Source organism: Paroedura picta, chromosome 9 (assembly GCF_049243985.1).
Source record: "Paroedura picta isolate Pp20150507F chromosome 9, Ppicta_v3.0, whole genome shotgun sequence".
In the NCBI taxonomy this organism is placed as follows: Eukaryota; Metazoa; Chordata; class Lepidosauria; order Squamata; family Gekkonidae; genus Paroedura; species Paroedura picta.
The window spans coordinates 10255957-10281542 of NC_135377.1; the positions used below are offsets into that span (position 1 = coordinate 10255957).

The 25586-nt window shown below is 44.5% G+C and overlaps 1 protein-coding gene and 1 long non-coding RNA gene across 4 annotated transcripts in view; one reads left to right on the top strand and one right to left on the bottom strand.

Moving 5' to 3' along the window:
- NSMCE2 (NSE2 SUMO ligase component of SMC5/6 complex) overlaps window positions 1–25586 on the bottom strand; it is a 222394-nt gene that overhangs the window by 184789 nt on the left and 12019 nt on the right. For both annotated transcript variants that reach the window (XM_077351523.1, XM_077351524.1), the window contains one exon: window positions 760–866. In XM_077351523.1, coding sequence (XP_077207638.1) covers window positions 760–866 — 107 coding nt within the window. The remainder of the gene's footprint in view (window positions 1–759; window positions 867–25586) is intronic.
- LOC143844427 (uncharacterized) lies at window positions 4532–23809 on the top strand. Of its 2 annotated transcripts, XR_013233978.1 has the most exons (5): window positions 4532–4870; window positions 5686–5773; window positions 12558–12714; window positions 22589–22731; window positions 23554–23809. It is a non-coding gene; the product is annotated as an uncharacterized LOC143844427 (long non-coding RNA). The 2 variants fall into 2 exon arrangements; XR_013233977.1 differs by having other exon boundaries at window positions 22589–23809.

Sequence of the window (25586 nt, forward strand, 5' to 3'; positions counted from 1 at the left end):
GAGAACTGCTCTAAGAGAACTAGCCCAAGGTCACCCAGTTGGCTGCATGTGGAGGAGTGGGGCATCAAACCTGGTTCTCCAGATTACAGTCCACCACTCTTAATCATTAGAGCATGCTGCCTCTCCATTGTAGTTTGGTTTTACTTAGTGTCATTAGCAGAAGGTTGGATCTCATATGGAAAGGGAATGAAAAAATGTTTGCATTATACACTGAATCTTGAGAGTTTATACAACAAGATCTGGACCTTAGAGACGAACGTGATTACCGTCTGCAGACCCCCTGCACATTCTTCTGAGTTATTCTCACAACCAGCCAGTGAGGTAGGTTACTCTGGGAGAAAGTAATTTGACCAAGGCCACCCCACAGTGAGTTTTGTGGTGAGCAGGGATTTGAACCTGGGTCTCCTAAATCCTAATCCAACACTCTAAACACTGGACCACACTGGTTCGTGTAGAATGGCCATCCTTTAATTTGAATGCCCACCCCTTCCAACCGGCCTTCCTTATTAATGTACAACAGGAAGAAGTATTTCCCTTTTGCCTGCCCTGAATCAGTTAACAATGGTGAGTAGTAGCATTCCGAGACCATCTTCGTCCTCTTTGAAGCTCGCAGTTTGCCAGCCTCTACAACGTCCCCGTGTCTTTGCCTTGGCCCAAAACTTCACAGGAGTCAGGGCAGAAACTTCACCAGGGTCTCCCAGAACGGAAGTTTAAAATATGTCCACCCCTTTTGTATTCCACAGATCTGCGATGGTTTACCTGATTGACAGTCTCTTCAACTGCTTGCACGTAATGGCTTACTTCTCTGCTCATGGCGACATATTCTAGCATCACCTTTTCCATTTCGTCCACTTCCTCCATGTCATCTGCAAATACAAAGAGGTTGCTTAAAAAAAAAAAAAAAAAACTTCTGGTATCTGTATTTGGGCCCTCAGATGATCTAGGCCCGTGTCTTTAGAGTAGTCAAACATCGCAACAGGAGCAAGAGGCAGACCTCAAGACAAAGCTATTTTACCATCCACACAGGTGAGCAAATTAAGGCACGCTACACCTGGCATAGAGCCTCTTGTGGCGCAGAGTGGTAAGGCAGCAGACATGCAGTCTGAAAGCTTTGCCCATGAGGCTGGGAGTTCAATCCCAGCAGCCGGCTCAAGGTTGACTCAGCCTTCCATCCTTCCGAGGTCGGTCAAATGAGGACCCAGCTTGCTGCTGGGGGGTAAACGGTCATGACTGGGGAAGGCACTGGCAAACCACCCCCTATTGAGTCTGCCATGAAAACGCTAGAGGGCGCCACCCCAAGGGTCAGACATGACCCGGTGCTTGCACAGGGGATACCTTTACCTTTACCTTTTTACACGTGGCATGCACAGAGATCTATGTGCAGAGCATCTTTTTCAGAGCCACGTTCTAACCACCACTTGCGTGTTCTTTCATACCTGCTCCCAACTCTTTTCTGCTTTAATCACAACAGATCTGCTAATTGCAAGTTTCCTTGGGAGTTTTAACCCAACTCCTAACGTTCTGGAACACATGCATCCCCATAACACCATCTATTTAAGAAGAGTCCTGCAGGGACAAGCGGGCGCATCACCCAAGGAACTGTGCAATGCTTCTGCAAGGATAAACAGATTTCTGGATGGCTGCTGGAGCCGGGGCATTGTTCTTCAAACTGCTGTGCCACTTTAAAAGCCTCAAGTCAACTTCAGGTATCAGGAAGGAAGGAAGGAGTTTGCTTCCTGCTGCCTAGACAAACAAGGGATTAAAGTAATCAAGCGCGGAGCATGTGCCAACCGAGAGTACCAATGTCAGCTGCCTGGTCTGACGAACACTGGCCAGAAAAAGGGGTGTTTGGCTTATGATATATCTTGTTATGAACTGCAAAGGATGAATAATTTCCCAGGCAAGAATGTTCAACTCACATGAGTATAAGGAGCGCTCAGATCGTAATAAATATGAGCACTGATGGTGGACTCATCGGTCATAGAATCAGAGAGCTGGAAGGGACCTCCTGGGTCATCTCGTCCAACCCCCTGCACTATACAGGACACTCACGTCCCAATCGCTCATCCACTGTCACTTGCCACCCCCTTGAGCCTTCACAGAATCAGCCTCTCCGTCAGATGGCTCTCCAGCCTCTGTTTAAAAATCTCCAAATATGGAGAACCCACCACCTCCCGAGGAAGCCTGTTCCACTGAGAATCATGGAATAATAGTTGGAAGGGACCTCTTGGGTGATCTAGTCCCAACCCCCTGCACTATGCAGGACACTCACAACCCTCTCGCTCATCCACTGTCACCTGCCACCCCCTTGAGCCTTCACAGAATCAGCCTCTCCATCAGATGGAGCCTGTTCTACTGAGAAACTTTCAGGAACTTCTTCCAGATGTTTAGATGGAATATCTTTTGAATTAATTTCATCCCATTGGCTCTGGTCTGTCCCTTTGGGGCAAGAGAGAAAACTCTGCTCCATCCTCTACATGGCAGCCTTAAAAATTTTTGAAGATGGTTATCAGATCCCCTCTCAGTCGTCTCCCCTCCAGGCTAAACAGACCAAGCTCCCCCAACCTTTCCTCCTAAGACCAAGTTCCCCCAACCTTTCCTCACGGCGGTGAGTCATTGCTGATTTTTGGCAACCCCAGATGTTTTCTAGGCAGGAGGCAAACAGAGGTGGGTTGATGCCACCTGCCTTGGCATAGGAACTCTGGACTTCTGTCCTGGTCTCTTATCCAAGTTCTAACCGGTCTTCTGCAATCTGAGAAGACTGCACACCTGGGTAATCCAGACCAGGGCACATCAGCTTCCCATATAATAAATATAAATAAACACAGGTGGTAGAAAGCACAATCAAATCACAGCCAACTCCAGAGGATTTTACAGAGAAGAAGAAGAAGAGTTGTTTTTATACCCCACTTTTCACTGCCTGAAGGAGTCTCAAAGCGGCTTCCAATCCCTTTCCCTTCCTCTCCCTGCAACCTCCCTGACGTAGATGAGGCTGAGAGAGCTCTGGCAAGCTGCTCTGTGAGACCAGCTCTGTCAGGACTCTGACTGGCTCAAAGTCACCCAGCTGGCTGCATGTGGAGGAGCAGGGAATCAAGCCCAGCTCTCCAGATGAGAAGTCGTCGCTCTGAACCACTACACCGAGCTGGCTGCACCAAAATACGAATAGAGGTGGTTTATTTGTTTGTTTGTTAAGTTTCTATACCACCCCTTCCTGTGAACAGGCTCAGGGCAGTTTGCAGCATAAAGTCAAACTCCCAACCAGTACACCAAGCTGGCTTTCTGATGAGAGGCTAGCTGTATGGTTCTCTACACACATACCCCCCCCCCCCAATACTCTCTCAAATAGCCTATGACAGGGGAGGCCAAACTATAGCTTGCCAGATATCCATGGACTACAATGACCATGCATCCCTACATGATAATTGTAGTCCATGGACATCTGGAGAGCCACAGTTTGGCCACTCCTGGCCTAAGAGATCAGTCCTGCCCAGGGACAGCAGCTAGGCCAAGGCACTTGGTCACTTTATTCTGAAATATCTGTTAATCTCCACCCCCAAAAGAGCTCTTATTCATATCCTTCCTCACATATCCAGTCACCCTCTCTGGCAACACACCTATTAACCGTGACAGGTGTTTTCCAGGTTCGCTAACACACCAGTTATATTTTTAACCTCTTTTGCAATCAAAGGCCATTTTTACAGTTCTTGGGAAACCTCAGTGCAGGCATTACTCAGAGGGACACTTCCCTGGTTTTAGGCAAGGGGGGCTGTGTGAGGGAGATGTGTGCTGTGCGTGTGTCTAATTTCAGTCCACGATACCTAGTCATTAGGCAATCAGGGCAGGAGTTGCGTTTAGTGACTCATCCCATGGCCTTAGAAATCTTTAATGGAATCCCAAACGGCCTGTCTCTCTCACTGAACTATAATCAGCCCCCCCCCCATCCCCACAAGTGCTCCCATCTGAAAAAAAATTTAAAACCTGACTCAGGATTTTTGAATTCGCAGGAACTAAAGGAGCTATGGTAATGACTGGGGAAGGCACTGCCATGAAAACGCTAGAGGGCGTCATCCCAAGGGTCAGACATGACCCGGTGCTTGCACAGGGGATACCTTTACCTTTACCTTAAAGGAGCTATGCTCCGGCTGAGGAAACAGTTGCCATTCTGACCACAGAAATCAAGCAAACCCTGGGGGGAAAAAAGCTGGTGTGGTTGTGGTAACCGGATTCAGATATCCACTCTGCCATGTGAGTTTGCTGGGTGACTCTGGGCTTAGTCACACACTCAGCCTCACCTACCTCAAAGATCGGTTTGCCACCCCTTGCCTGGCAACGGGTGGGAGGTTTGGGGACAGGGGCAGGGGGCGCGCAATGTCGTGGGCACCACTACATCACTTCAGGGGGAGACCCAGAAGTGACACAGGGTAGCTCTAGGAATCTCCAGATACTCTATGGTAAAATCACAGAATTGCTGGCAGTTCCTAGAGTTACCCTAAGTCATGCCTCCACTTAATAATTTGAGGCCATTGCCTTATTTATCTAATCTTGTTTTCCCAGAACATAGGAGATCATTTACTCTCTTACGATATAACATGCTCCCATCCGCTTTTAGGGAAGGCTTATTCAAAAAAATACCCATCTGTGATCGTTTATGCATCTGCCAGGATGGGAGCATTGAGACATCTGAACATGTATTACTCCAATGTAGGCTCTACAGGGGAGAACTTATATCTTCCCTACAGAATAAGCCCAACTCAGAGGCAATCACAGACATGTTGTCAGACAAAAGCACCGAAATAACTTCTGTGGTGGCCAGATTTGCTTGGAGAGCAATCAAAACCAGGAAGAGCTGGGTGGATTCGGAGCAACTGAGGTAGAGAGAGTCTCAATTGCTTGAGATAATGCTTGTGAGTTTTAAAACCAGAATGATTCTTATAGCTGGAATGTTTTTATCTTCTTTTATAATATTTAAGTTATCAATGATTCTTTTATCTTGTTAATGCCAGATGTTTTTATGTACCTTGTAATTTGACCACGGGTTTAATAATAAAGACTTGACTTGACTCATGCACATGTTTGCCCCATAAGTGACACAGCAGTTTTAAAACAAAAAACAAAATTCTCTCATACCCCAAACCAAATGAAATAAAAGTGGGGTATAATCTACTTAATTGTTGTTGTTTTTTAAGATGCCATATAATGTCTGAGAAACCCTCTGTGTTTTGAGAAACCTTCTGTTACTGACTTCACTGATGTGAGGTAAACGAATAACTAAATAAAAGGGGATTTCTCAAAGACAATCTATCTCATCCTTTTAAATCCATTCTGCTTGTCTTCTAATCCAGCTTCAACCCCTCTTTCCCCTACCCCTGCCAACAATTGCAACATATAAGCCGGTATCACTTTTCACAGAAAGGACATGGAAGTAGTCCAAAAGTCCAGAGTTATCTTCTTTCCTCATTGAGCAAACCTTCTTTCCTGGCCCCAATCCTCAACCACTAGAATTCCTCCCTAGCAGGGTAACAAACCACACTGCTAGCCATTGGTGGGGAATGCCAAATCAGATTACTTCGCAACCTTTGACCAACTCGCATGTAATTTACTGCGAAACTTATGTTTTGATGCTGGTCAATGACCGCAAATAAACAAATGAATGAATGAATGAATTTACTGTGATTCTGTTTGCAGGACACAGATCTTGGAAGCCCGAGGGACCAGCAACAGAAGATAGAGGAGACCTCTCCTTACTTGGAAGCCAACGCTCTGACTAACACAGGTAACGTTGGGTGGGTTCTGTTCAGACAAATATTTTTAAATTGTTTTTTCTAGCCAGCATTTACATTCTGGTACCAACGAATTAATATTGTGTGTTATAGTAACACAGTGCTCAATAGATTCAGGTGGGTCACCATGTTGGTCTGAAGCAGTAGAATGAATTTTGAGTCCAGTGGCACTTTTAAGACTGGCCAAGTTTTATTCGGACTATAAGCATGCACACAAGAGCTTAAACCCAGAATAAAGCTTAGTTGGTCTTAAAGGCACCACTGGACTCAAACAGTGTTGTACAGTGATCAGTTTTATGCTTAGTAGCTCGTATGAAGGGACGACTACAAAAAAGATATTGAAGAACTGGTGAAAAATAGCAGGACAGGTACCTATAAAGATCCAGAATAAGCTGCAGAACCAACACAGTGGCATTTGCTTGGCATGCAAGTCCCTGGTTCAATCCTCAGCATCGCCAGTTAAAGGTAGAAGAAGAAATACTATTGTTCTTTATACCCCGCTTTTCTCTACCAAAGGATTCTCCAAGTAGCTTACAATCACCTTCTCTTCCTCTCCCCACTGTATGGTAATATGGAAGACCTTGGCATTAAACACTGGATGGCGTCTGCAAACGTGGACAATGCTGACGTTGACAAACCAAGTGGTCTGACTCATTATATGACAGCTTCATGACTAGATGTCACTTTGGACTGGGACTGTATGTCAGCGGTACAGCATCCGCTTTGCATGCACAAGGTCACAGGTTCAATCCCCAGAACGCCCAGTTCAAACGAACAGGTAGTAGGTGATGTAAGACCTGTGCTTGGGACCCTGGAGAGCTTCTGCCCGTTGAGTAGTCAATACCAGCACTGATAGATCCATGGTCTGACTCACCTTCTTATCTGTTCATATATGTCCATGTAAGAGCAATGCAAGAGTTATAGAGCAGAAGGCTCTACCCAGACAAACTTTTAGGAGTCATTTCAGACTGGCTTCGTTTTGACATGTTACACATACATGCAAAACTTCTTTTATGGATAGATTCATTTATAGATATATTTATGGAGGATAGGTCTACCAACGCTTACCAGCCATAGTAAGTGAGGGGGCACAAAATATCTGTATTCAGAGGCACGAAACATCTGAATTCCAGAGCAAGAGGCAACTCAGGCCTCAATGCCCTGTGGTCGACCATCCAGAAGAACTGGTTGGCCACTGTATCAAACAGGATGCTGGACTAGATGGACCACTGGTCTGATCCTGCAGGGCTTTTCATAAGTTCTTACTGTCATTTCTGGTCAAACAGGTTATGAAGGTTTTCTAGACAGGAGAGGAACAGGCTATACCTGCTACCTAGAAGTGAAAGTGGGACCAATGAAAACACACCAAACAGAAATCTCTCTTTAATGCTGCTTTGAATTTTCCCCTCCTTTACAAAAGAAAGGCAGGTCTCATATTTTTCTAAGTCGGAGCAACATCTCAGGGGAAATATGAGGAGCCAAGGACTACAGGTGAGGAATCTACACTACAGTCCTTGCCCACAATGGCATCAACCTAAAGACAGACGCTTAACCCCTCCTCTTCCTCCTCCTCCTCCCCCTCCTCCTGAAGCACAACAGGTCAAGCCTCCACACCAGTCTCCAGTAGGGTATAAGGCCATACAGTCCACCTTCCAAAGTAAAACTGACCCTGACATCAGGAGATCTGCTGAAATACCTGGAGCCCAAGGTGGAATGCACTGCACCAATTCAAATTGTAGGTATTGGCACATATTTAGGAAAATCTCCTGTGTTTAAAACCTCTCTGTTAAGAGAAAGTCCACAGGGCAAGCAAAGACAGACAAGGGATAAAATTCTTCCTGCCAGTAGGGTTTGGAAGTAAGTGTGTGTGTGTGTGTGTGTGTGTGTGTGTGTGTGTGTGTGTGTGTGTGTGTGTAAGAGAGAGAGAGAGAGAGAGAGAGAGAGAGAGAGAGAGAGAGAAGGAACATTCAAAGAAGAAGAAGAAGAAGAGTTGGTTCTTATATGCCGCTTTTCCCTACCTGAAGGAGGCTCAAAGCGGCTTACAGTCGCCTTCCCATTCCTCTCCCCACAACAGACACCCTGTGGGGTGGGTGAGGCTGAGAGAGACCAGATATCACTGCCCGGTCAGAACAGCTTTATCAGTGCCGTGGCGAGCCCAAGGTTACCCAGCTGGTTGCATGTGGGGGAGCGCAGAATCGAACCTGGCATGCCAGATTAGAAGTCCACACTCCTAACCACTACATCAAACTGGCTGCCACTACACCAAAAAGCTGCTGTCCTCCAGCAAAACAACCAAACAAAAATTGACTAAGGCAGTAAACTTCAGTCCACTTCAGAGGAGTGGGACAACATGGTGAGGTCACGGAGATTCTTCCAGGCTTTGACCCTTAACCTGTTTCTCCCTAGATTGGCTGGTGTTTGGTTCCATTTTCTGTCTCTACCACTCTAGGCCTGCCTTGACACCAGCAAGGCCCTAACTCTGGTTTCCCCTCTCTCTGTCACACAATTCGCACGCAGCTCGTGCAGCCAAAATGGAAAAATTCAGGGGGGAAACAATATATATCACCCTGAGGCTTTTTTTTATTATTATTCTGATGGAAAAATCTGGGGGAGCACAGGAACAAAATTTGTAGTAATTTTCTTCTAATCTGAGTGAGATGAGAAGTACCCTGTTATAAAGCATTCACTCTTTCCAAATGTACATCATGAAAAAAAAAACATGAGTACTTCCTCAGTTTTTCCAATTCAAAACCTGGGAAATTTGGGGGAAGCCCTGGTAGGGCAAATCCTATTTATACAATACACAAGTGTACTGTTTTCAAGATTCACTTTGTTTAAATGTGAATGTGTAACAACAGTAACTTCTTATATGATAATGTCTTTAGTTGTTATACATTCACTTTTCATTATAATACAGTTTAACTTGCTATCATTCTACGACAGCCTAGGGAGAAACAGTTTGCAACTGCTTCTCAAGTACTGAGCCAGCTTTTCTCAACCTTTTTACCATTGAGAAACCCCTGAAACATTCTTCAGGCTTCAAGAAACTCTAGAAGTGGCTCAATCATGCAGAATATGGTTGGAAAGCACAGCTGTGTACACGCCCAACCGGGGCCCCTCCCCTTTCCACCCCTTCCCGACCCATCATTGGCCATTTTGGGAGGGGCAGGCGGGCCATATATATCAGGGGTAGTCAAACTGCGGCCCTACAGATGTCCATGGACATCCGGAGGGGCGCAGTTTGACTACCCCTGATATATAGTCTCATCACCCAATAAATGTTTAACAAATTAAAAAAACATATGAAGAATTCATTAAACCCTTCCAGGCCCATCTTGAAACCCTGGTCGGGAAAGCCTACTCTAAGCAATGTAATACACTAACTCTTCCTGTCATTAACGCGATTTCCATATTGTTTTCACCACAAGTGCCAGATGACTGCTGGTAAATGAAACAGGAACTTTCATTGTAATGTTATTCTTCCAACCACAGGTGGCGCTGTGTTCAAAAATAGCCAGTCAACTATGGAAGAGTGATGAAAAATTTTGACACATCTGCTTTCACCTGAGATGTGTTTTCAAGGCAGCAAATATGATTTTAAAATCTTTCTGGACTCATTAAAAATGTGACCACTGTTCTTCTTAAATACGGTTGCTCCAGCTTGCTCTCAGCCATATAACTGCCACTGTGTTCTGCACCTATCTTGGGATGCCACATTTAACGTGGGAACCACTTAGCACTACCTTACAACGTTAGCAATGTGGCTGGGGGCGAAGTGGCAGAGAACTTTGGGGAAGACAGCACCCAGTGCCCCAATTGTGGGCCCAGACAAGGGGGGGTCATGAGACTCCAGAGGGAAAGACTGGGTGACGGAGATAATGACGGCTGAGTCAATGGGGGTCCCCACCCCTACCAACACATCTCCGCTCAATTCTCCTTGCATTATACTTAGCATCACTCCACTACCTAATAGCATCAAACTTTGAAAAGGGGCTCAGGAGCTGCCCTAATGTGACCCCATTTAGCAACTGGACAGTTTTATGTAATTCCTCTGAAACAAAACTATTTCACTGAGAGGAAGACAAAGGTTTATGCCTCTCCGGTCTAATGGCAGATGTTCTTCACTCAAGGCTGACACAGTTCTCCTCTCATGAATCACAGGAAAAGCTTGTGCAGCGAGCAACCCTCCTCCTCCTCCTCCTCCTCCTCCTCCCAAGGGCTGAAATGAATCATAGCCACACAGTACACAAAACTTTGCTGACCTACACATAATGATGGGGGGGGGGGGGAATGAAGGAGAGGTCACCCTTCAACTTGCCCCAGGTTTCTCATCAGATCTGCATAGGACATTGCCTTGGCTGAAACCCCTTCGGCACAGAATGTAATTGCTGACAAACTTAATGGGCAAAGAAAAGGCATGACAAATAGGTGGAGGCCAGCTGAACTGTGTAGGATATGAACTAATTATTTGTTACCTGCCATTCTTCCGGTCTCAGCCTTCCCACCCACCATGTCTCTGTTGCTAATTTCAAAAGATGCTTGCCAGAGGTCTCCTCCTCGTTCTCAAATGTCTAGGGGTGTGTGGCTGTGTGTGCTACCTGGATAAACATTGCTTCGATCCTACCCGAGATAGATAAACATCTGCCCTTGCAGAATTTATTCCGACCACAGTCGTATGGGGGAAGAAACTATAATCTACTCTCTAGAGAGGTTTCTAAATACATACTTTGTTTGCTTCCACCACACGCGGGAGAAAATAAAAAGGGAGGAGAAAGGAAAGAATCAAACTATCAGTTCTAGTATATTTCTAAAGAATGTGTATTTCTAAAGATCGCCAGGAGTCCCCAGAAGCTGGGGGGGGGGCGGGATCTGTGGCTTTCCCCCTCCTGCCTTAATGCAGGGGTAGTCAACCTGTGGTCCTCCAGATGTCCATGGACTACAATTCCCATGAGCCCCTGCCAGCATTCGCTGGCAGGGACTCATGAGAATCGTAGTCCATGGACATCTGGAGGACCACAGGTTGACTACCCCTGGCTTAGCTCACTGTGGGCTATTTGGACTGACACTAGTTTTCTGAGGTCTCAGAAGGAGGGCCTAGCTAATCAAGGTACCTTGAAAGAAGTGGGGGCTTCATCCCCCACATGCAAAACATTTGCTCAACTATTAATCATTCATCTCAAAGAGCTCCTCTAGTCATTCCCCCCAGGGAAAAGAGTTCAGAGCAATCTTGTGGGCCGTGTCAGCACACGATTATGAGCTCCAAATCAACAATTTTATTATGCAGACACACAGGCGAATATTCGGTGCAGAATTCTGCATTCTGAAAACTGAATTGCCTGCTATGTGAGAACTCCCCAGGAGAATGAGGAGGAAATAGGGCTTCAAAGAAACCACCCAGAAAGTGGGGGGGGGAGTATCAGAGCCACTGTGCTGAGGAGGGTCGTGGGTTAGCCCTTTCCCTCCTGCACTCTTTCTCTAATCAACCCCCCCCCCAAAAAAAAAATTGACATTAGCATTATGAGTAAGCCTAAGTCAGTTGCTCTCTTAGCCTAGCCAATTTCACTGCATTGTTGTGAGGATAAAATGTGGGAGGAAGTCATGTAGACTAGGGGTAGTCAACCTGTGGTCCTCCAGATGTCCTTGGACTACAATGCTGGCAGGGGCTCATGGGAATTGGAGTCCGTGGACATCTGGAGGACCACAGGTTGACTACCCCTGAGCTAAGCGGTCTGCGAGTTCCCCATATAGAAGGACCGCAGCTGGATATCTTGGCATCAACTGAAGTCCACAGCTACACTCAAGGGATCCATGCAAAAAAAAAAACCTTTGCGTGGCTGATTCGTACCAGCATCTGTGCGTTGCCATAACAGTAGCCGCCACAGTTATGTGGGAGTGTTGTTGCCTTTGAAGGGGATTGCGAACAAATCCATCTGTTGCACACAAGCAAGATCTAAAACATGCAATTGGGAATTTGGGTGGACTGGAACCAAGAAGTAAACAAATGAGTAATACGTACAGAAACAAATGCTCAAGATTTAGCCTAAGACACAGTATTTGAGCAGCTGGTTCCGATCTGAGGTGAGTTATGAATTCCTCCGTATAACAGGATGCCCTTTTTTGAAAAAAGTTCCAACAGTTCTCTTGAACTTCAGCATCATGCCTTTGTCATTTTTTAAAAATATAGAAACACTGAAACGCATTGTTTCTGGGAAAGGATAAAATTGTGAAATCATAGGGCTTTAGAAAGAGATGGGATATACTGATACTAAAGTTTTGTACTGGTCTAAAAGCCATGCTTTTCCCCCAGGGAATCCTGGGAACTGTAGTTCTTCATGGGAAGCTACAACTCTCAGCACTGAAACAGAAATTCCTACCCCTGAAGTAGACCATCCTGAGTTCCTGTAGAACTGTTACGAAAAGAAATAACGAACAAATAAACAAGGCAACACAATCTGGGTATATATCTTATGAAAGCAAATTAGGAAGGGGTACAACCCCAAAGTGCAGTACAGGCACCCTAGTCTGATCTCCCCCAATAACAGCTTTAAAAGGGGTATATTTAATCAAAACTGGAACAACTTCTGCTGCATAATTAACTATCCCATGGCCAGAAGTTATCATGTGGCTGCGTTTGGATGCTGTTACACAGTTTACTAATGTAACAGGATTAACTTTTGCTTATATATTCCTACTGTTATGATGGTCAGTTCGTAGTCTGACGAAGAGTGTTTGCACGCAAAAGCTCACGCCTTGAATAAATCTTTGTTGGTCTTCAAGGTGCGACTGGACTCTGATTTTATTGTGCTACTTCAGACCAACACGGCTACTCATTTGAAACTATGCCATCGAAAGTGAGCGCTAGCAAACATGGCTACCAGGCAGCTATAAAGCCTCCTGAATTTGTGCTTCAATTGTGCAGCAGCCACCACAGAAGGTAAGATGAATAATATAATAGATAATATATATTTTTAAAACTTTATTTTTATAACCCACCCTTCCCGGTTGGCTCGAACTGAACTGATGTCAAGGCTTGATTAGCACGTAAGGTGCCGCAGCTGAATAAGATGTTCTCGCCTGGTAGTTTGACAGGAAGTTCCCGGCATCACTCCTCTAAAGCTTTTTTAAAGGTGCAGATCTTTATCACATACCTCCTCTAAAACTGGCTCCAAGACCGGCAGCTGTCAATTCCCTACTTAGAGTAGAGGGGAAGGCCAGGGTTCTGTGGCAGACCACCAGCTTGACAGGCAGAAGGTCATGGGTTTAGTCCAGGGGTAGTCAAACTGCGGCCCTCCTGATGTCCATGGACTACAATTCCCAGAAGCCCTTGCCAGCATTCGCCCAGGGAGGTCAGGCTGCTTCAGGTCATGGAGGGGGTGTCTGAGGGGGGACCAGCGGATGTTGTTGGGTCGGTCGGACTCAAACAAATGCCTGGTGGAGGAGCTCCCTTTTGCAGGCCCTGCGGAATTGTGGGAGGTTCAAGCAGGTCCTGATGATAAAGATGATATGCAGAATCTCAGGAATAAATGGAATAAGGAACTGGTCACACCAGTTTCCCAAAGCAATGGGATAGGACCTTAAATTTATACCTGCTGTCTCTAGGGATGTTAAGCTATGATCTGGTCAGGAAAAAAAATTAAATTTTGGATACACTAGAAATATAGCCATTCTTTAGCAAAGGATTGAGTAAAGTGTCTGAATGCTGGCGTTGTAGCTCACAAGCTATATCCTTTAAGTGTATGCTTTGGGCGTGCCCAGTCCTTCATTTTTTCTAAGAGGAAGTTATTACTCATATCAATAGGGAAGGAAGCTTATGTAATTTTAAATTATCTGCCCATCTCTTAGAGGCAAACCAATGGTCAACAAAAATGTGCTCTGTGCTCTTGATACAGCTAAAAAAAGTGGCATTACAACATTGGAGCGATAAATGCTCTTACTACAACCAAAAGACTCGCATTACGACATTGGAGAGATAAATGCTCTTACTGCAGCTAGACGCATTACAACACTGGAGAGATAAATGCCCACTTCTGGTAAATCAAGCAGGAGTCATCTTGGTATTGTGGTTAAGAGCAGCGACTTCTAATCTGGCGAGCTGGGTTTGATTCCACGCTCGTCCACATGCAGCCAGCTGGGCGACCTTGGGCCAGTCACAGAGAGCTTTTCTATCAGAGTTCTCTTCAACTCACCTACCTCAAAAGGTGTCTGTTGTAGGGAGAGGAAGCGAAGGCCATTTTGAGCCATTTTGAGACTGCTTTGGGTAGTGAAAAGGTGTCTAAACCTCCGGAAGACGTTCCTGACAGTTAGAGCAGCTTCTCAGTGGAACAGGTTTCCTTGGGAGGTGGTGGGTTCTCCATCTTTGGACATTTTTAAGCAGAGGCTGGATATCCATCTGACGGAGAGGCTGATTCTGTGAAGGTTCAAGGAGGTGGCAGGTGACAATGGGTGAGAGATAGGGTTGTAAGTGTCCAGCATTGTGCGGGGGGGTTGGACTAGATGACCCAGGAGATCCCTTCCAACTCTATGATTCTTTGATTCAAGCAGTGAAAGGTTGGGTACAAAACCCAGCTTTTGTTCTTCAATGGATTCAGGACCTTAGAACTAGGGTTGGGCCATTTGTACCCGAAGCAGCCACCGCCACGGTGCAGGGGGAGGGGCGGTGCACCAGTCCCCCACCTTGGCCTCCTTCTAACCCAGGCATGCTAACACCCTCTATGTCAAGGAGGTTGGGGACATTTTCCCGTCAGGTAGCTTCCCACTTTCTGCATTAAGTTCCAAAATAACCCCGAACTAAGGAGACTGGATGAAGTAGCCTCTTTAACCCAACTCCCACTGGTTGCCATGTAAAGATTGAGAATGAACAAGGTCAGGGTTTTTTTTACCCTTTGGATGCCTTGAGAATGGGTGAGGAAGACTTCTTATCCCATCACTCAGCACCCTCAGGTTGTTGCAGAAGAGAACTGATTTAGACTGGAACAAAGGCAGCTCCACCAAGAGGGAAGCATGAGGGCGAATGCAAAGCTTGGTATGCGTTCGCTCCCGAGCTTGAGTCCTGTCATGTATCCAATGCGCACACAATGCTACGATATCGGATCGTCTGGAGGGTCTGAAGAACAGGAAAGCTGCAGAAATATCACTGTTTCTTCCGCAATCCTGAGGATCAAGGCAGAAGCACGCAAATCGATCACGAGGGAAGGACGAAACACTTAATGAATGCTCGCGCTCAGGAAGTTTGGGTGCTCTGTCGGTTTCTGTTACAACATTCGTGCAACAAAACCAGCTGTTCAGCCACTAGAAACGCCACTGCATTTTTGCCTGCCTCATGACAGCAGAGAAGAATTAGTGTGCATGCAGAGGGGGTGGTTGTCACACCCCTTCTTGACACTGAAGGAACCGTCAGGTTAGTTTAGGAAATAAACAACAGCTGCATATAACCACATCAGCAAAAAAGCCCTCACTAAATTACCACAAGGTGGTTTAAAAATATTGTGCAAAGACTTATGACAACCCTATGAATTAAGGGCCTTCAAAAGGTCCTGTTGTTAATAGCCTTGCTTGTGTCTTGCAGGCTGAGGGCCGTGACTTTCCTGATTGAGTCAATCCATTTCATGTCGGGTCTATATTCTTTTCCTGCTGTCTTCAACTTTTCCTAGTGTTATTATCTTTTCCAGTGATTCGTGTCTCCTCATAATGTGACTGAGGTAAAATAGCCTCAGTTCATTCATTTTAGCTTTGAAGGAAAGTTCAGGCTTAATTTGGTCTACAGCCCACCAATTTGTCCCTCCAATTTCTTCCTGCCAGTTTTCTGCACTGTCCAGCTTTCACACTCATACACAGTAATGGGGAATATTATGGTATGGATTAACCTGATCTTTTCTAGCTCCTTCACAGCTGGACTTTCCAGTTTCAATCTCCTTCAGATTTCTTGGATGCAGTCTCCCTTTGCATAGACGATGACACCAAGGAATAGAAAAACTGGATCAATTTCAATTTCTTCATCAACCTTAAAGTTGTTCAATTCATCTACTGTGTTAGCACTTTCTGCTTTAACTTCAGCGGGAGTCATTTCAAGTCTCCAACAATGTGGTGTCATCTACATAGAATTCAGAAAAACCTTTCCTGCATATCTCAAACTCCTAGTGTTCCTTCCCTAAATTTTCACTCCACCTTCATTTAAATCTAAACCAGCTTTCCATATGATTTTTTCTGCATTGAAGAGATAGGGAAATAATTGGAAACCATTGTGTTTCTCAATATTCTATCCTATCAGTAGCTTCTTGTCCAGATTACAGGTTGTGCATCAAAACAATCAGATGTTGTGGCATATTCTTTCCCTTTAAAGCCAACCACTGCTTTTCATGATCCACACAGTCCAAAGTTTTGCTGTAAACTATGAAACACAAGCTGGTTTTATTATGTTCCCTCATATGCTCTGGTAACCAATATAAATTTGCAATACAATTTCTAGCCTAGTGCCTCTTTCTTTTTTTAATCCAGCTTCAATTTCTAGCATTATTCATTCCATATATTGTAACATTTTGAGCATCACTTTATTTGCACAAGAAATTAATACAATTGTCCAATAATTGCTGCAGTCTTTGACATCTCCTTTTAAAAATTTTAATGTAGAATGAGCATTATTAGACCATGGGGGCATTGTTTAGTCTTCCATATTTATTGGCATTTTCCCGTTAAGATTTTGAGGTAATCTGTTAATGCAGCTTGGAATAGGTCTATTGATATCCCATCTACTGATGGTGATTTGTTTCTCTGATTTGTTTCTCCAATTTGATCTCAGCACATCTTTCACCTCACTTTCTAAAACCAAAGGTTCTTCTTCGGATTCTTCTTTGAAGAAATCTGTCATCCTTTTATGTTTTGCGGGAAGGCACTGGCAAACCACCCTGTATTGAGTCTGCCATGAAAACGCTAGAGGGCATCACCCCAAGGGTCAGACATGACTCGGTGCTTGCACAGGGGATACCTTTACCTATGTTGTACTTCAATGTGTTCTCATTTTGTCATTATTTTGTAATATTCAATTAATGTATTTCCATGTTGATCTTTCAGCATGCCTGTCCATGCTTCAAATTTCCCCTTAGTTTCTTGAATCTTGTAGGACAGCTCTCTTGTTCTTCTTTTTTTACTGTTCTCTTCTGTTTCTTTATACTAGCTATTATAATCATTCTTTTTGTCTTTACATGCAGGTCACTCAAATGCTGCATTCAGACTTCTGGTTCTATTTTTGTCATCTTCTACTTTTGTTTCTTGTGGCGCAGAGTGGTAAGGCAGCAGAAATGCTGTCTGAAGCTGTCTGCCCATGAGGCTGGGAGTTCAATCCCAGCAGCCGGCTCAAGGTTGACTCAGCCTTCCATTCTTCCGAGGTCGGTAAAATTAGTATCCAGCTTGCTGGGAGGTAAACGGTAATGACTGGGGAAGGCACTGGCAAAACCACCCTGTATTGAGTCTGCCATGAAAACGCTAGAGGGCGTCACCCCAAGGGTCAGACATGACCCGGTGCTTGCACAGGATACTTTTGTTTCCTGTCTCCTTTTAAAAATTTAAGTTTCATCAAGTCATCCATCAAGACCTTTAATTTCTTTTGGTTATACGGATAGTCTTTACACACTTTTCCTCAATAATATTGCTGGCTTCAACCCGCTTCACATCAACTTGAACTTAGTAATGCAAATCTGTTCTTTACATGGTCTTTAAACCCTCCAGGAGGGTTGTTTAAATAGTATTTTGTCACTATGAATGTTTGGGTGTTTTGAGGGTTGGCGGGTTGAGCTATATTAAAATTTTCAAAAGCAATTTAGAGTCCGTACAACCATCAGTTCATAGTCTTGTTTTAGCAGAGAGAACCGAGCTTCTCTGTCTTCTGTTTCCCGTTATGTAACCTATTTGATTTCTATACTGGCCTTCAGCTGATGTCCAACATATACAATCATCTGTTCAGTTTGCAATGAACAAATAGCTGTCTTCATAGAATCCTATGAATCTCTCTCCTGCCAATTTTTTTGTTCCTAGCCCAAACCTTCCTACAATATTTTATTGTTTTGCATTCCAGGAACCTATTATTATCAGTGTATAACATTTAGGTTGTCAGGACACTTCCAGGACACTTGCATAAATGTTTTCAGTTCCTTCCTCATCAGCATCTATAGCTGGGGTATAAACATGAATCACCATTATATTGATAGACTTTGCATGAAGTCCAATTGATATTATTTGGTCCAACTTTATATTATAGGCCTTGACTGCTTGTGCAACCTTTCGCTTTGCTATAAATTAGAGCTCCTTTTACTCAAGATAAAAAATAATACTGTTTTGAAACCTACGCAATAATGTTGGTTTTCATACCTATGTAACAACATTTACAGTATTTGCTGGCGTATAAGACTACTTTTTCCCCCTGAAAAACATGCCTCCCAGTGAGGGGGTCGTCTTATACGCCGGGTGCACTTCAGTTGGGATAGACATAGCTGCCCATAGTGGCCCATAGTACTGTATTTTGAGTGGAAATGTTGGGGGGTCGTCTTATACGCCCAGTTGTCTTGTTGTTGTTATGTGCGAAGTCGTGTCCGACCCATCGCGACCCCATGGACAATGATCCTCCAGGCCTTCCTGTCCTCTACCATTCCCCGGAGTCCATTTAGGTTTGCACCTACTGCTTCAGTGACTCCATCCATCCACCTCATTCTCTGTCGTCCCCTTCTTCTTTTGCCCTCGATCGCTCCCAGCATTAGGCTCTTCTCCAGGGAGTCCTTCCTTCTCATGAGGTGGCCAAAGTATTTGAGTTTCATCTTCAGGATCTGGCCTTCTAAAGAGCAGTCAGGGCTGATCTCCTCTAGGACTGACCGGTTTGTTCGCCTTGCAGTCCAAGGGACTCGCAAGAGTCTTCTCCAGCACCAGAGTTCAAAAGCCTCAATTCTTTGACGCTCGGCCTTCCTTATGGTCCAACTTTCGCAGCCATACATTGCAACTGGGAATACCATAGCCTTGACTAAACGCACTTTTGTTGGCAAGGTGATGTCTCTGCTTTTTAGGATGCTGTCTAGATTTGCCATAGCTTTCCTCCCCAGGAGCAAGCGTCTTTTAATTTCTTTGCTGCAGTCCCCATCTGCAGTGATCTTGGAGCCCAGGAAAATAAAATCTGTCACTATCTCCATTTCTTCCCCATCTATTTGCCATGAATTGAGAGGGCCGGATGCCATGATCTTTGTTTTCTTGATGTTGAGTTTCAAGCCAACTTTTGCACTCTCCTCCTTCACCCGCATCAACAGGCTCTTTAGTTCCTCTTCACTTTCTGCCATTAGAGTGGTATCATCTGCATATCTGAGGTTGTTGATATTTCTCCCTGCAATCTTGATCCCAATTTGCGACTCCTCTAATCTCGCATTTCTCATGATGTGCTCCGCATACAAGTTAAATAGGCAAGGCGACAGTATACAGCCTTGCCGAACTCCTTTCTCAATTTTGAACCAGTCAGTGATTCCATGTTCAGTTCTCACTGTTGCTTCTTGACCTGCATATAAATTTCTCAAGAGACAAATAAGATGCTCTGGTATTCCCATCTCTTTAAGAACTTGCCACAATTTGTTGTGCTCCACACAATCAAAAGCTTTAGCATAGTCAATGAAGCAGAAGTATACGTTCTTCTGGTACTCCCTAGCTTTCTCCATGATCCAGCATATGTTGGCAATTTGATCTCTAGTTCCTCTGCCTCTTCGAAATCCTGCCTGTACTTCTGGAAGTTCTCGGTCCACATATTGACGGAGCCTAGCTTGTAGGATTTTGAGCATAACTTTGCTAGCATGAGAAATTAGTGCAATGGTGCGGTAGTTTGAACATTCTTTGGCATTGCCCTTCTTTGGGATTGGAATGTAAACTGACCTTTTCCAATCCTGTGGCCATTGTTGAGTTTGTCTTATAGTTGTCTTATACGCCGGCAAATACGGTACATAGAAAAGCCTTAAGTCTATAAAGTCCCCCATGATGTAGCACAATTGTGATTAAAACGTACATTGACAAAATATCTTTTACCTTAACTCAGGGGTAGTCAAACTGCGGCCCTCCAGATGTCCATGGACTACAATTCCCACAAGCCCCTGCCAGCATTCGCAGAATGCATTCGCTGGCAGGGGCTCGTGGGAATTGTAGTCCATGGACATCTGGAGGGCCGCAGTTTGACTACCCCTGCTACTGAACAACTGATTAAAGACAAGAATGAGTATGCCAGCAAGAGCCAATCTTAAGGATGGAAAAATGGATTTAAAATGGGTTATCTGAGTTAGACCAACTATTGACACTACAATTGTAAGCACACTTATCTGGGGGAAGGTTTTCCGGATTTAGTGAGACTTTGCTTTTGAGAAGAGGCACTGCATGGAAGAGCATGAGAGAAGACGAAAATAAAGAACAAAATGGGAACATATTCAGGTATACGATGAATCAATCATTTGCAGCACCAACAGGTAAGTAACTAGGTGTGTATCCAAGCTCATCTATGATATGGAAATTGCACCACCATGTGGCCAAAAAAAAAAAAAAGGCCTAGGTAAAAAAAATTAAGAGCAACCTCATTTTGAACTTTACTTAACATGCAAACCTGGGGTTAGATCCTGCAGATCCAATTTACCTGGATGCTACTTTTATCCAATACAAAGATTCTTCCCCTGATGGACAACCTCTTGCATTAGGGAAAAGTTCCCTGTGAAGGAGAAAAGTACTGATACAAATGAAACTGATTATCAAATCTTGTCCAGAATCATAGAATCATAGAGTTGAAAGGGGCCCTACAGGCCATCTAGTCCAACCCCCTGCTCAACGCAGGATCAGCCCTAACCATCCTAAAGTATCCAAGAAAAGTGTGCATCCAACCTTTGCTTGAAGACTGCCAGTGAGGGGGAGCTCACCACCTCCTTAGGCAGCCTATTCCACTGCTGAACTACTCTGACTGTGAAATGAATCAATCAATCATTTGCAGCACCAACTAGAACTAGAACAAAGTTTTAGTCCAAAGGTACCTGTAAGACCAGTGAAGAGTATTGATGGGGGTAGGGTCAAGGGTCATCCATTTATCCCACTAGCACTTCCAGGTCCTTCCTAGCAATGCATATTTTTTAATTTTGTTATATTTCTATACGGCCCTCCCTTGAGCCTCAGGGCGGTTTACAGTGTTATATGTGTTTCAGGAGCAGAAATGGAGGAGGAATTCTTAGGTGACCGTTCACAATACTAAAGTTCTCATATAGGCAGAGTTGCAAAGATACAAATAAGACTCTGTAGGAACGGCTGTCCACCACAGAGAACCAGCTGGGCTAAAGGAAACAGACACCATTAGGGTAGTGCGCGGCAGAATCCAAATTGGCCGTCCCAGGCCACCACAGCCAGCGCCACATGACGGGGGGGAGGGGAGTGTGTGTAGCTTCACACACTCCCCTCCCGGCACAGTGCAGCGCTGGCTTGGAACGGCCGATTCAGACGCTGCCGCATACAACCCTAGACACCATCTTTGCTGTTGCTTAGACACATCTAAGCCTGTGCCCTTGCGTCATTTTCAAAGACGGCAAGGAACTAAACTCCATCCATGGAGGAAATGTACCCCCAATCATGTTGTAGCGGCCCTTATAGACCAATCCTGGAACAGCCCAACTTTCAGACCAGATCTGACCTGCTATGGACTGCAGCACGATTAGCATGACCAGCCTGTTATGGAGTAAAGCAGGGGTAGTCAAACTGCGGCCCTCCAGATGTCCATGGACTACAGTTCCCATGAGCCCCCTGCCAGCATATGCTGGCAGGGGGCTCAAGGGAATTGTAGTCCATGGACATCTGGAGGGCCGCAGTTTGACCACCCCTGGAATAGAGGATGGGTCCCTGCCCTGAGGAGCTTACAAACAAAACATTTGCTTAAAGAAGACAACAGAAGGAAGGGAATGAGGCGGATATTAAAAGTGTAGGTACATTTCCTTATAGTTACCCACATACTAAAAAAAAACTTTAGCCAAAGTGTGGTACAGAATTTTGTTTGCATTTTTCACCTGTAAGCAAAAGCAAGCAATGAGCCTTATTTATAACACACATATGCTATTGCCCTAGCCTCCCATGTCCATGCTCAGAGCATCATTGCTTGTTTGCCTCTGTCTGGTGCTCAGACCCTCAAAACAATGAGTCGCACCATCCGAGTTCATCCTGAGGGAACAGAAATCTCACCTTGCTCTTGACGCCCGGCGAAGTTAGATAGAATCACAGAATCATAGAGTTGGAAGGGGCCATACAGGCCATCTAGTCCAACCCCCTGCTCAACGCAGGATCAGCCCAAAGCATCCTAAAGCATCCAAGTTATAGACTTAGACTACCCAAGAAGGAACTGGACAGTTCCCCAGACTGGAAAACTCAGTAGCCCTCGGAAATCTAGAAACTAGCGTTTCCTGGTCTAGCCAAATACTATAAACAATTGCCCCTTGGGGCACATAGCATTTAATGTAGACAGATCTATCAAGCGGTGTTTTTTTTTTTAAATAACAATAATAAGTTTCACCTTTGAGAAAACAAGCAAACTGAACTCAACAAACTGCTACTGGTGCTTATGAAAAAAACTGATACAGACGGATTCTGCATCTTCAGATGGGAAACTGAGGTAATTTGTATTTTTAAGAGACTTCCCCCTCCAGCCCTGAAATGAGTCACTGACAGCACCAGAATGAGGACAAAGCCTGAGAAAGAGAATCAACAACCTGAACTTGATAAGTGAGACTATCAACAACTCAACAGCCTTCTTTTCTTTGTTTTTTTCGATGTTTGAGATTTGCAAAAAGACAAAAGGTACGGCCCAAGAGAAGAACCGTGAAGATATTCTGCATGACTGAAGCTGAGTAATATTATACACATGGAGATGATCATGGTTCAACACAGCTGTTCTTTCTTTTTTAAGCTGCTTTTTTTTTAGGTAAGAATGTAATTAGGGGAGACTAAAACGCAAAATGGTATTCTTCACTGGATGAAAACAGAGTCCTCTTAGTGTTGTGGTCCAAATAATAATAATAATAATAATAATAATAATAATAATAATAATAATAATAATAATAATAATAATAATGCCTCAAAGGGTGTTTTCATTCATGAAGTTAACCTCCAACAGGGTGGGGCCATGGCTCAGTGGCACAGCTTCTCTACAGAAGGTTCCAGGTTCAATTCGTAGTGTCTCCAGGAGTAGGCGATATGAAAGACATCTGCCAAAGACCCTGGAGAGCAACAGCCAGTTTGAGTAGATATCAACCTCGACGGACCAATGAATGGTGGGAAGGGGGAGCTGTGGCTCAGTGGAAGAGCCTCTGGTTTGTAGGTGGAAGGTACCAGGTTCAACCCTTGGTGTCTCCAGTTGAAAGGACCAAGCAGCAGGTGATGTGAAAGGCCTCTGACTCAGGCCCTGCTGCCAGTCTGAGCAGACAATACTTGACCATGACAGGCCAATAATCTGACTCAACAGAAGGCAAATTTATGTGTGTGTGTTATACCTCTACCTCTTAAGGAAGCAAATGTGGGGCAGCGGAGATCAAATAAAAACCAGTTTGGGAAGCTTCCTTGTGCAGAAAAGTAAACATACCTGCCGAAAGAAGGCCCACTCTTCCTGATCTCATCATATCTCAGAGTCAAACATGGTCACCCCTAGTCAGTACTTGGATGGGAGACAACCATGGAAGTCCAGGGTTGCTAGGCAGAGGAGGCAATGAACCAACCCTGAACATCTCTTGCCTTGAAAACTCTACAGGGTCACCATACGTTGGCTGCAACTTGATGGCACCTTCCACCACCACCATCACCTGCTCTATGTAGGTGTGCCTGCCTGACTTTGGTTCTACAGCAGAAGAAAGAACCTACTCTAGGCTATAATTAACAGTTAAACCATTTAACAATGAATAAAGATAAAAATACAGTTTATCTTATCTCTTCTTTTAATAGTAATCAAACTACCAAAACGGACTCTAGATTGGTACCGTTTTCAATGTAAACACTGAAAAAATTTCAAACCGTCCTCTTTTCGTGGTGTACTCTGACTTTGGTTCTACTGCTGGTCTTCCCTTCCCTTCCCTACCCCTTCCCCTTCCCCTTCCCCTTCCCCTTCCCCTTCCCCTTCCCCTTCCCCTTCCCCTTCCCCTTCCCCTTCCCCTTCCCCTTCCCCTTCCCCTTCCCTTCCCTTCTTTCCTTCTTTGTAGGACTGCTAAATCTTCTTCCTCTCTAACAGTCCTCCTTTATGGCTACTTCAGTATTGGAATATGTTGCTCAACATCACATAGAGCCTGATTGAGCATCTATGTGCAACCAGCCAGGTGACCTTGGCCTAGTTACAGTTCCTTCAAAGCTGTTCTCACAGAGCAGTTCTCTTGGAGACCACACAGGGTGTCTGTTGCGGGAAGATGAAGGGAAACTGTTTATAAGTCGCTTTGAGACTCCTTGAAGTAGTGAAAAGAAGGGTGTCAAAAGCCAACTCTGCTTCTTCGTACCATTAACATGTAAAGACACTGCTTATCTATTACCAAAGGCCAATACTGATAATGCAGTGGGTTTGATAATACTGTAGCCTGTAAAGCAGAGCTTTTCTGCCAGGATTATGGTTGAGGCCAGGAATGACACCAAAACTCCAGCCTCACTGCCCAGAATATCAGCCAAGCCTTCACTATATTTGACATCAGGGCCTCCCCCAGCGGGAAACCAGAGAGCAGTTTCAAGCTAAATTGGATCTGGAATGTTTTAAAATATCAATTGTTGTCATTTTATCACTGTTTTTCTATATGCTGTTACCAGCTCTGAACCTCTGTGGAAGAGGTAAATTAGAAATTTAGTGTTGTTGTTGTTGTTGTTTATATGCAGTCCATAGGGTAACACTGTACAAAGGGCTTCGCAAAGTTGCTTGGATAAATTATTGGGGACTGTGGCCTGTAGCATTACTTCGTATAGTTTGCTGAGGGTTGGACTCCATTGTGTAATTTTGCATCATTTAATGCGGGCTTTCTCAACCAGGGCTTCACGAAACCCTTTCTTATAGCCCTGGAAGGGTTTCTAGAATGGGTGGGAGTTAATTAATTAATTAATGGATTAAATTTCTATACCTCTCTCCCTTGTGGCTCAGGATGGTTTACGCACAGCACAGGTGGAGTGCAACGCAATTCATAACATCAGATAAACAACAATAACAGTGGTTTCCCTAACTGGAGATTTAAATTTGTGAAACACTTGTTGGGTGATATGATTATGTATGGTCATGTTGACCCGTTCCCCCCATAGCCAATGATGGGCCTGGGAAGGGGAGGGGCTCCAGGTGGGCGTGTCCACAGCTCTGCTTCCCAACCGTATTCTGCATGATTGCACCACTTCTGGGGTTTCTCAAAGACTGAAGGGCGTTTCAGGAGTTTCTCAGCGGTAAATAAGTTGAAACCGACTGATTTAATGGGCCATGTTAACACATATGCTTTGCTTCAGTTCTGCTTTTGAGACTTCTGGTTGGTTTTACAACCTCCTGTTTATTGAATGTTCCATCATGTTGACTAATACATCAACTCGCTCTGCGTAATCCACCTTGGATCTCAGTGAAAAAAGGCCGGCTATAAATAATGTATATAAATATGGGAGCACAATACCCCCATTCTGTAAATGAGTAATGATTAATAAAGGGAGGCCCCTTGAGGTTAAAAGTTTACGTAAAGGAACTTCTCCTCACTGCAAACCAAACAAACAGCAGCCTATGTTTTCTTTTAAACCAGTTAATTTATTCCAGCTGAATCAGTTTTATTTTTTTTTTAAACC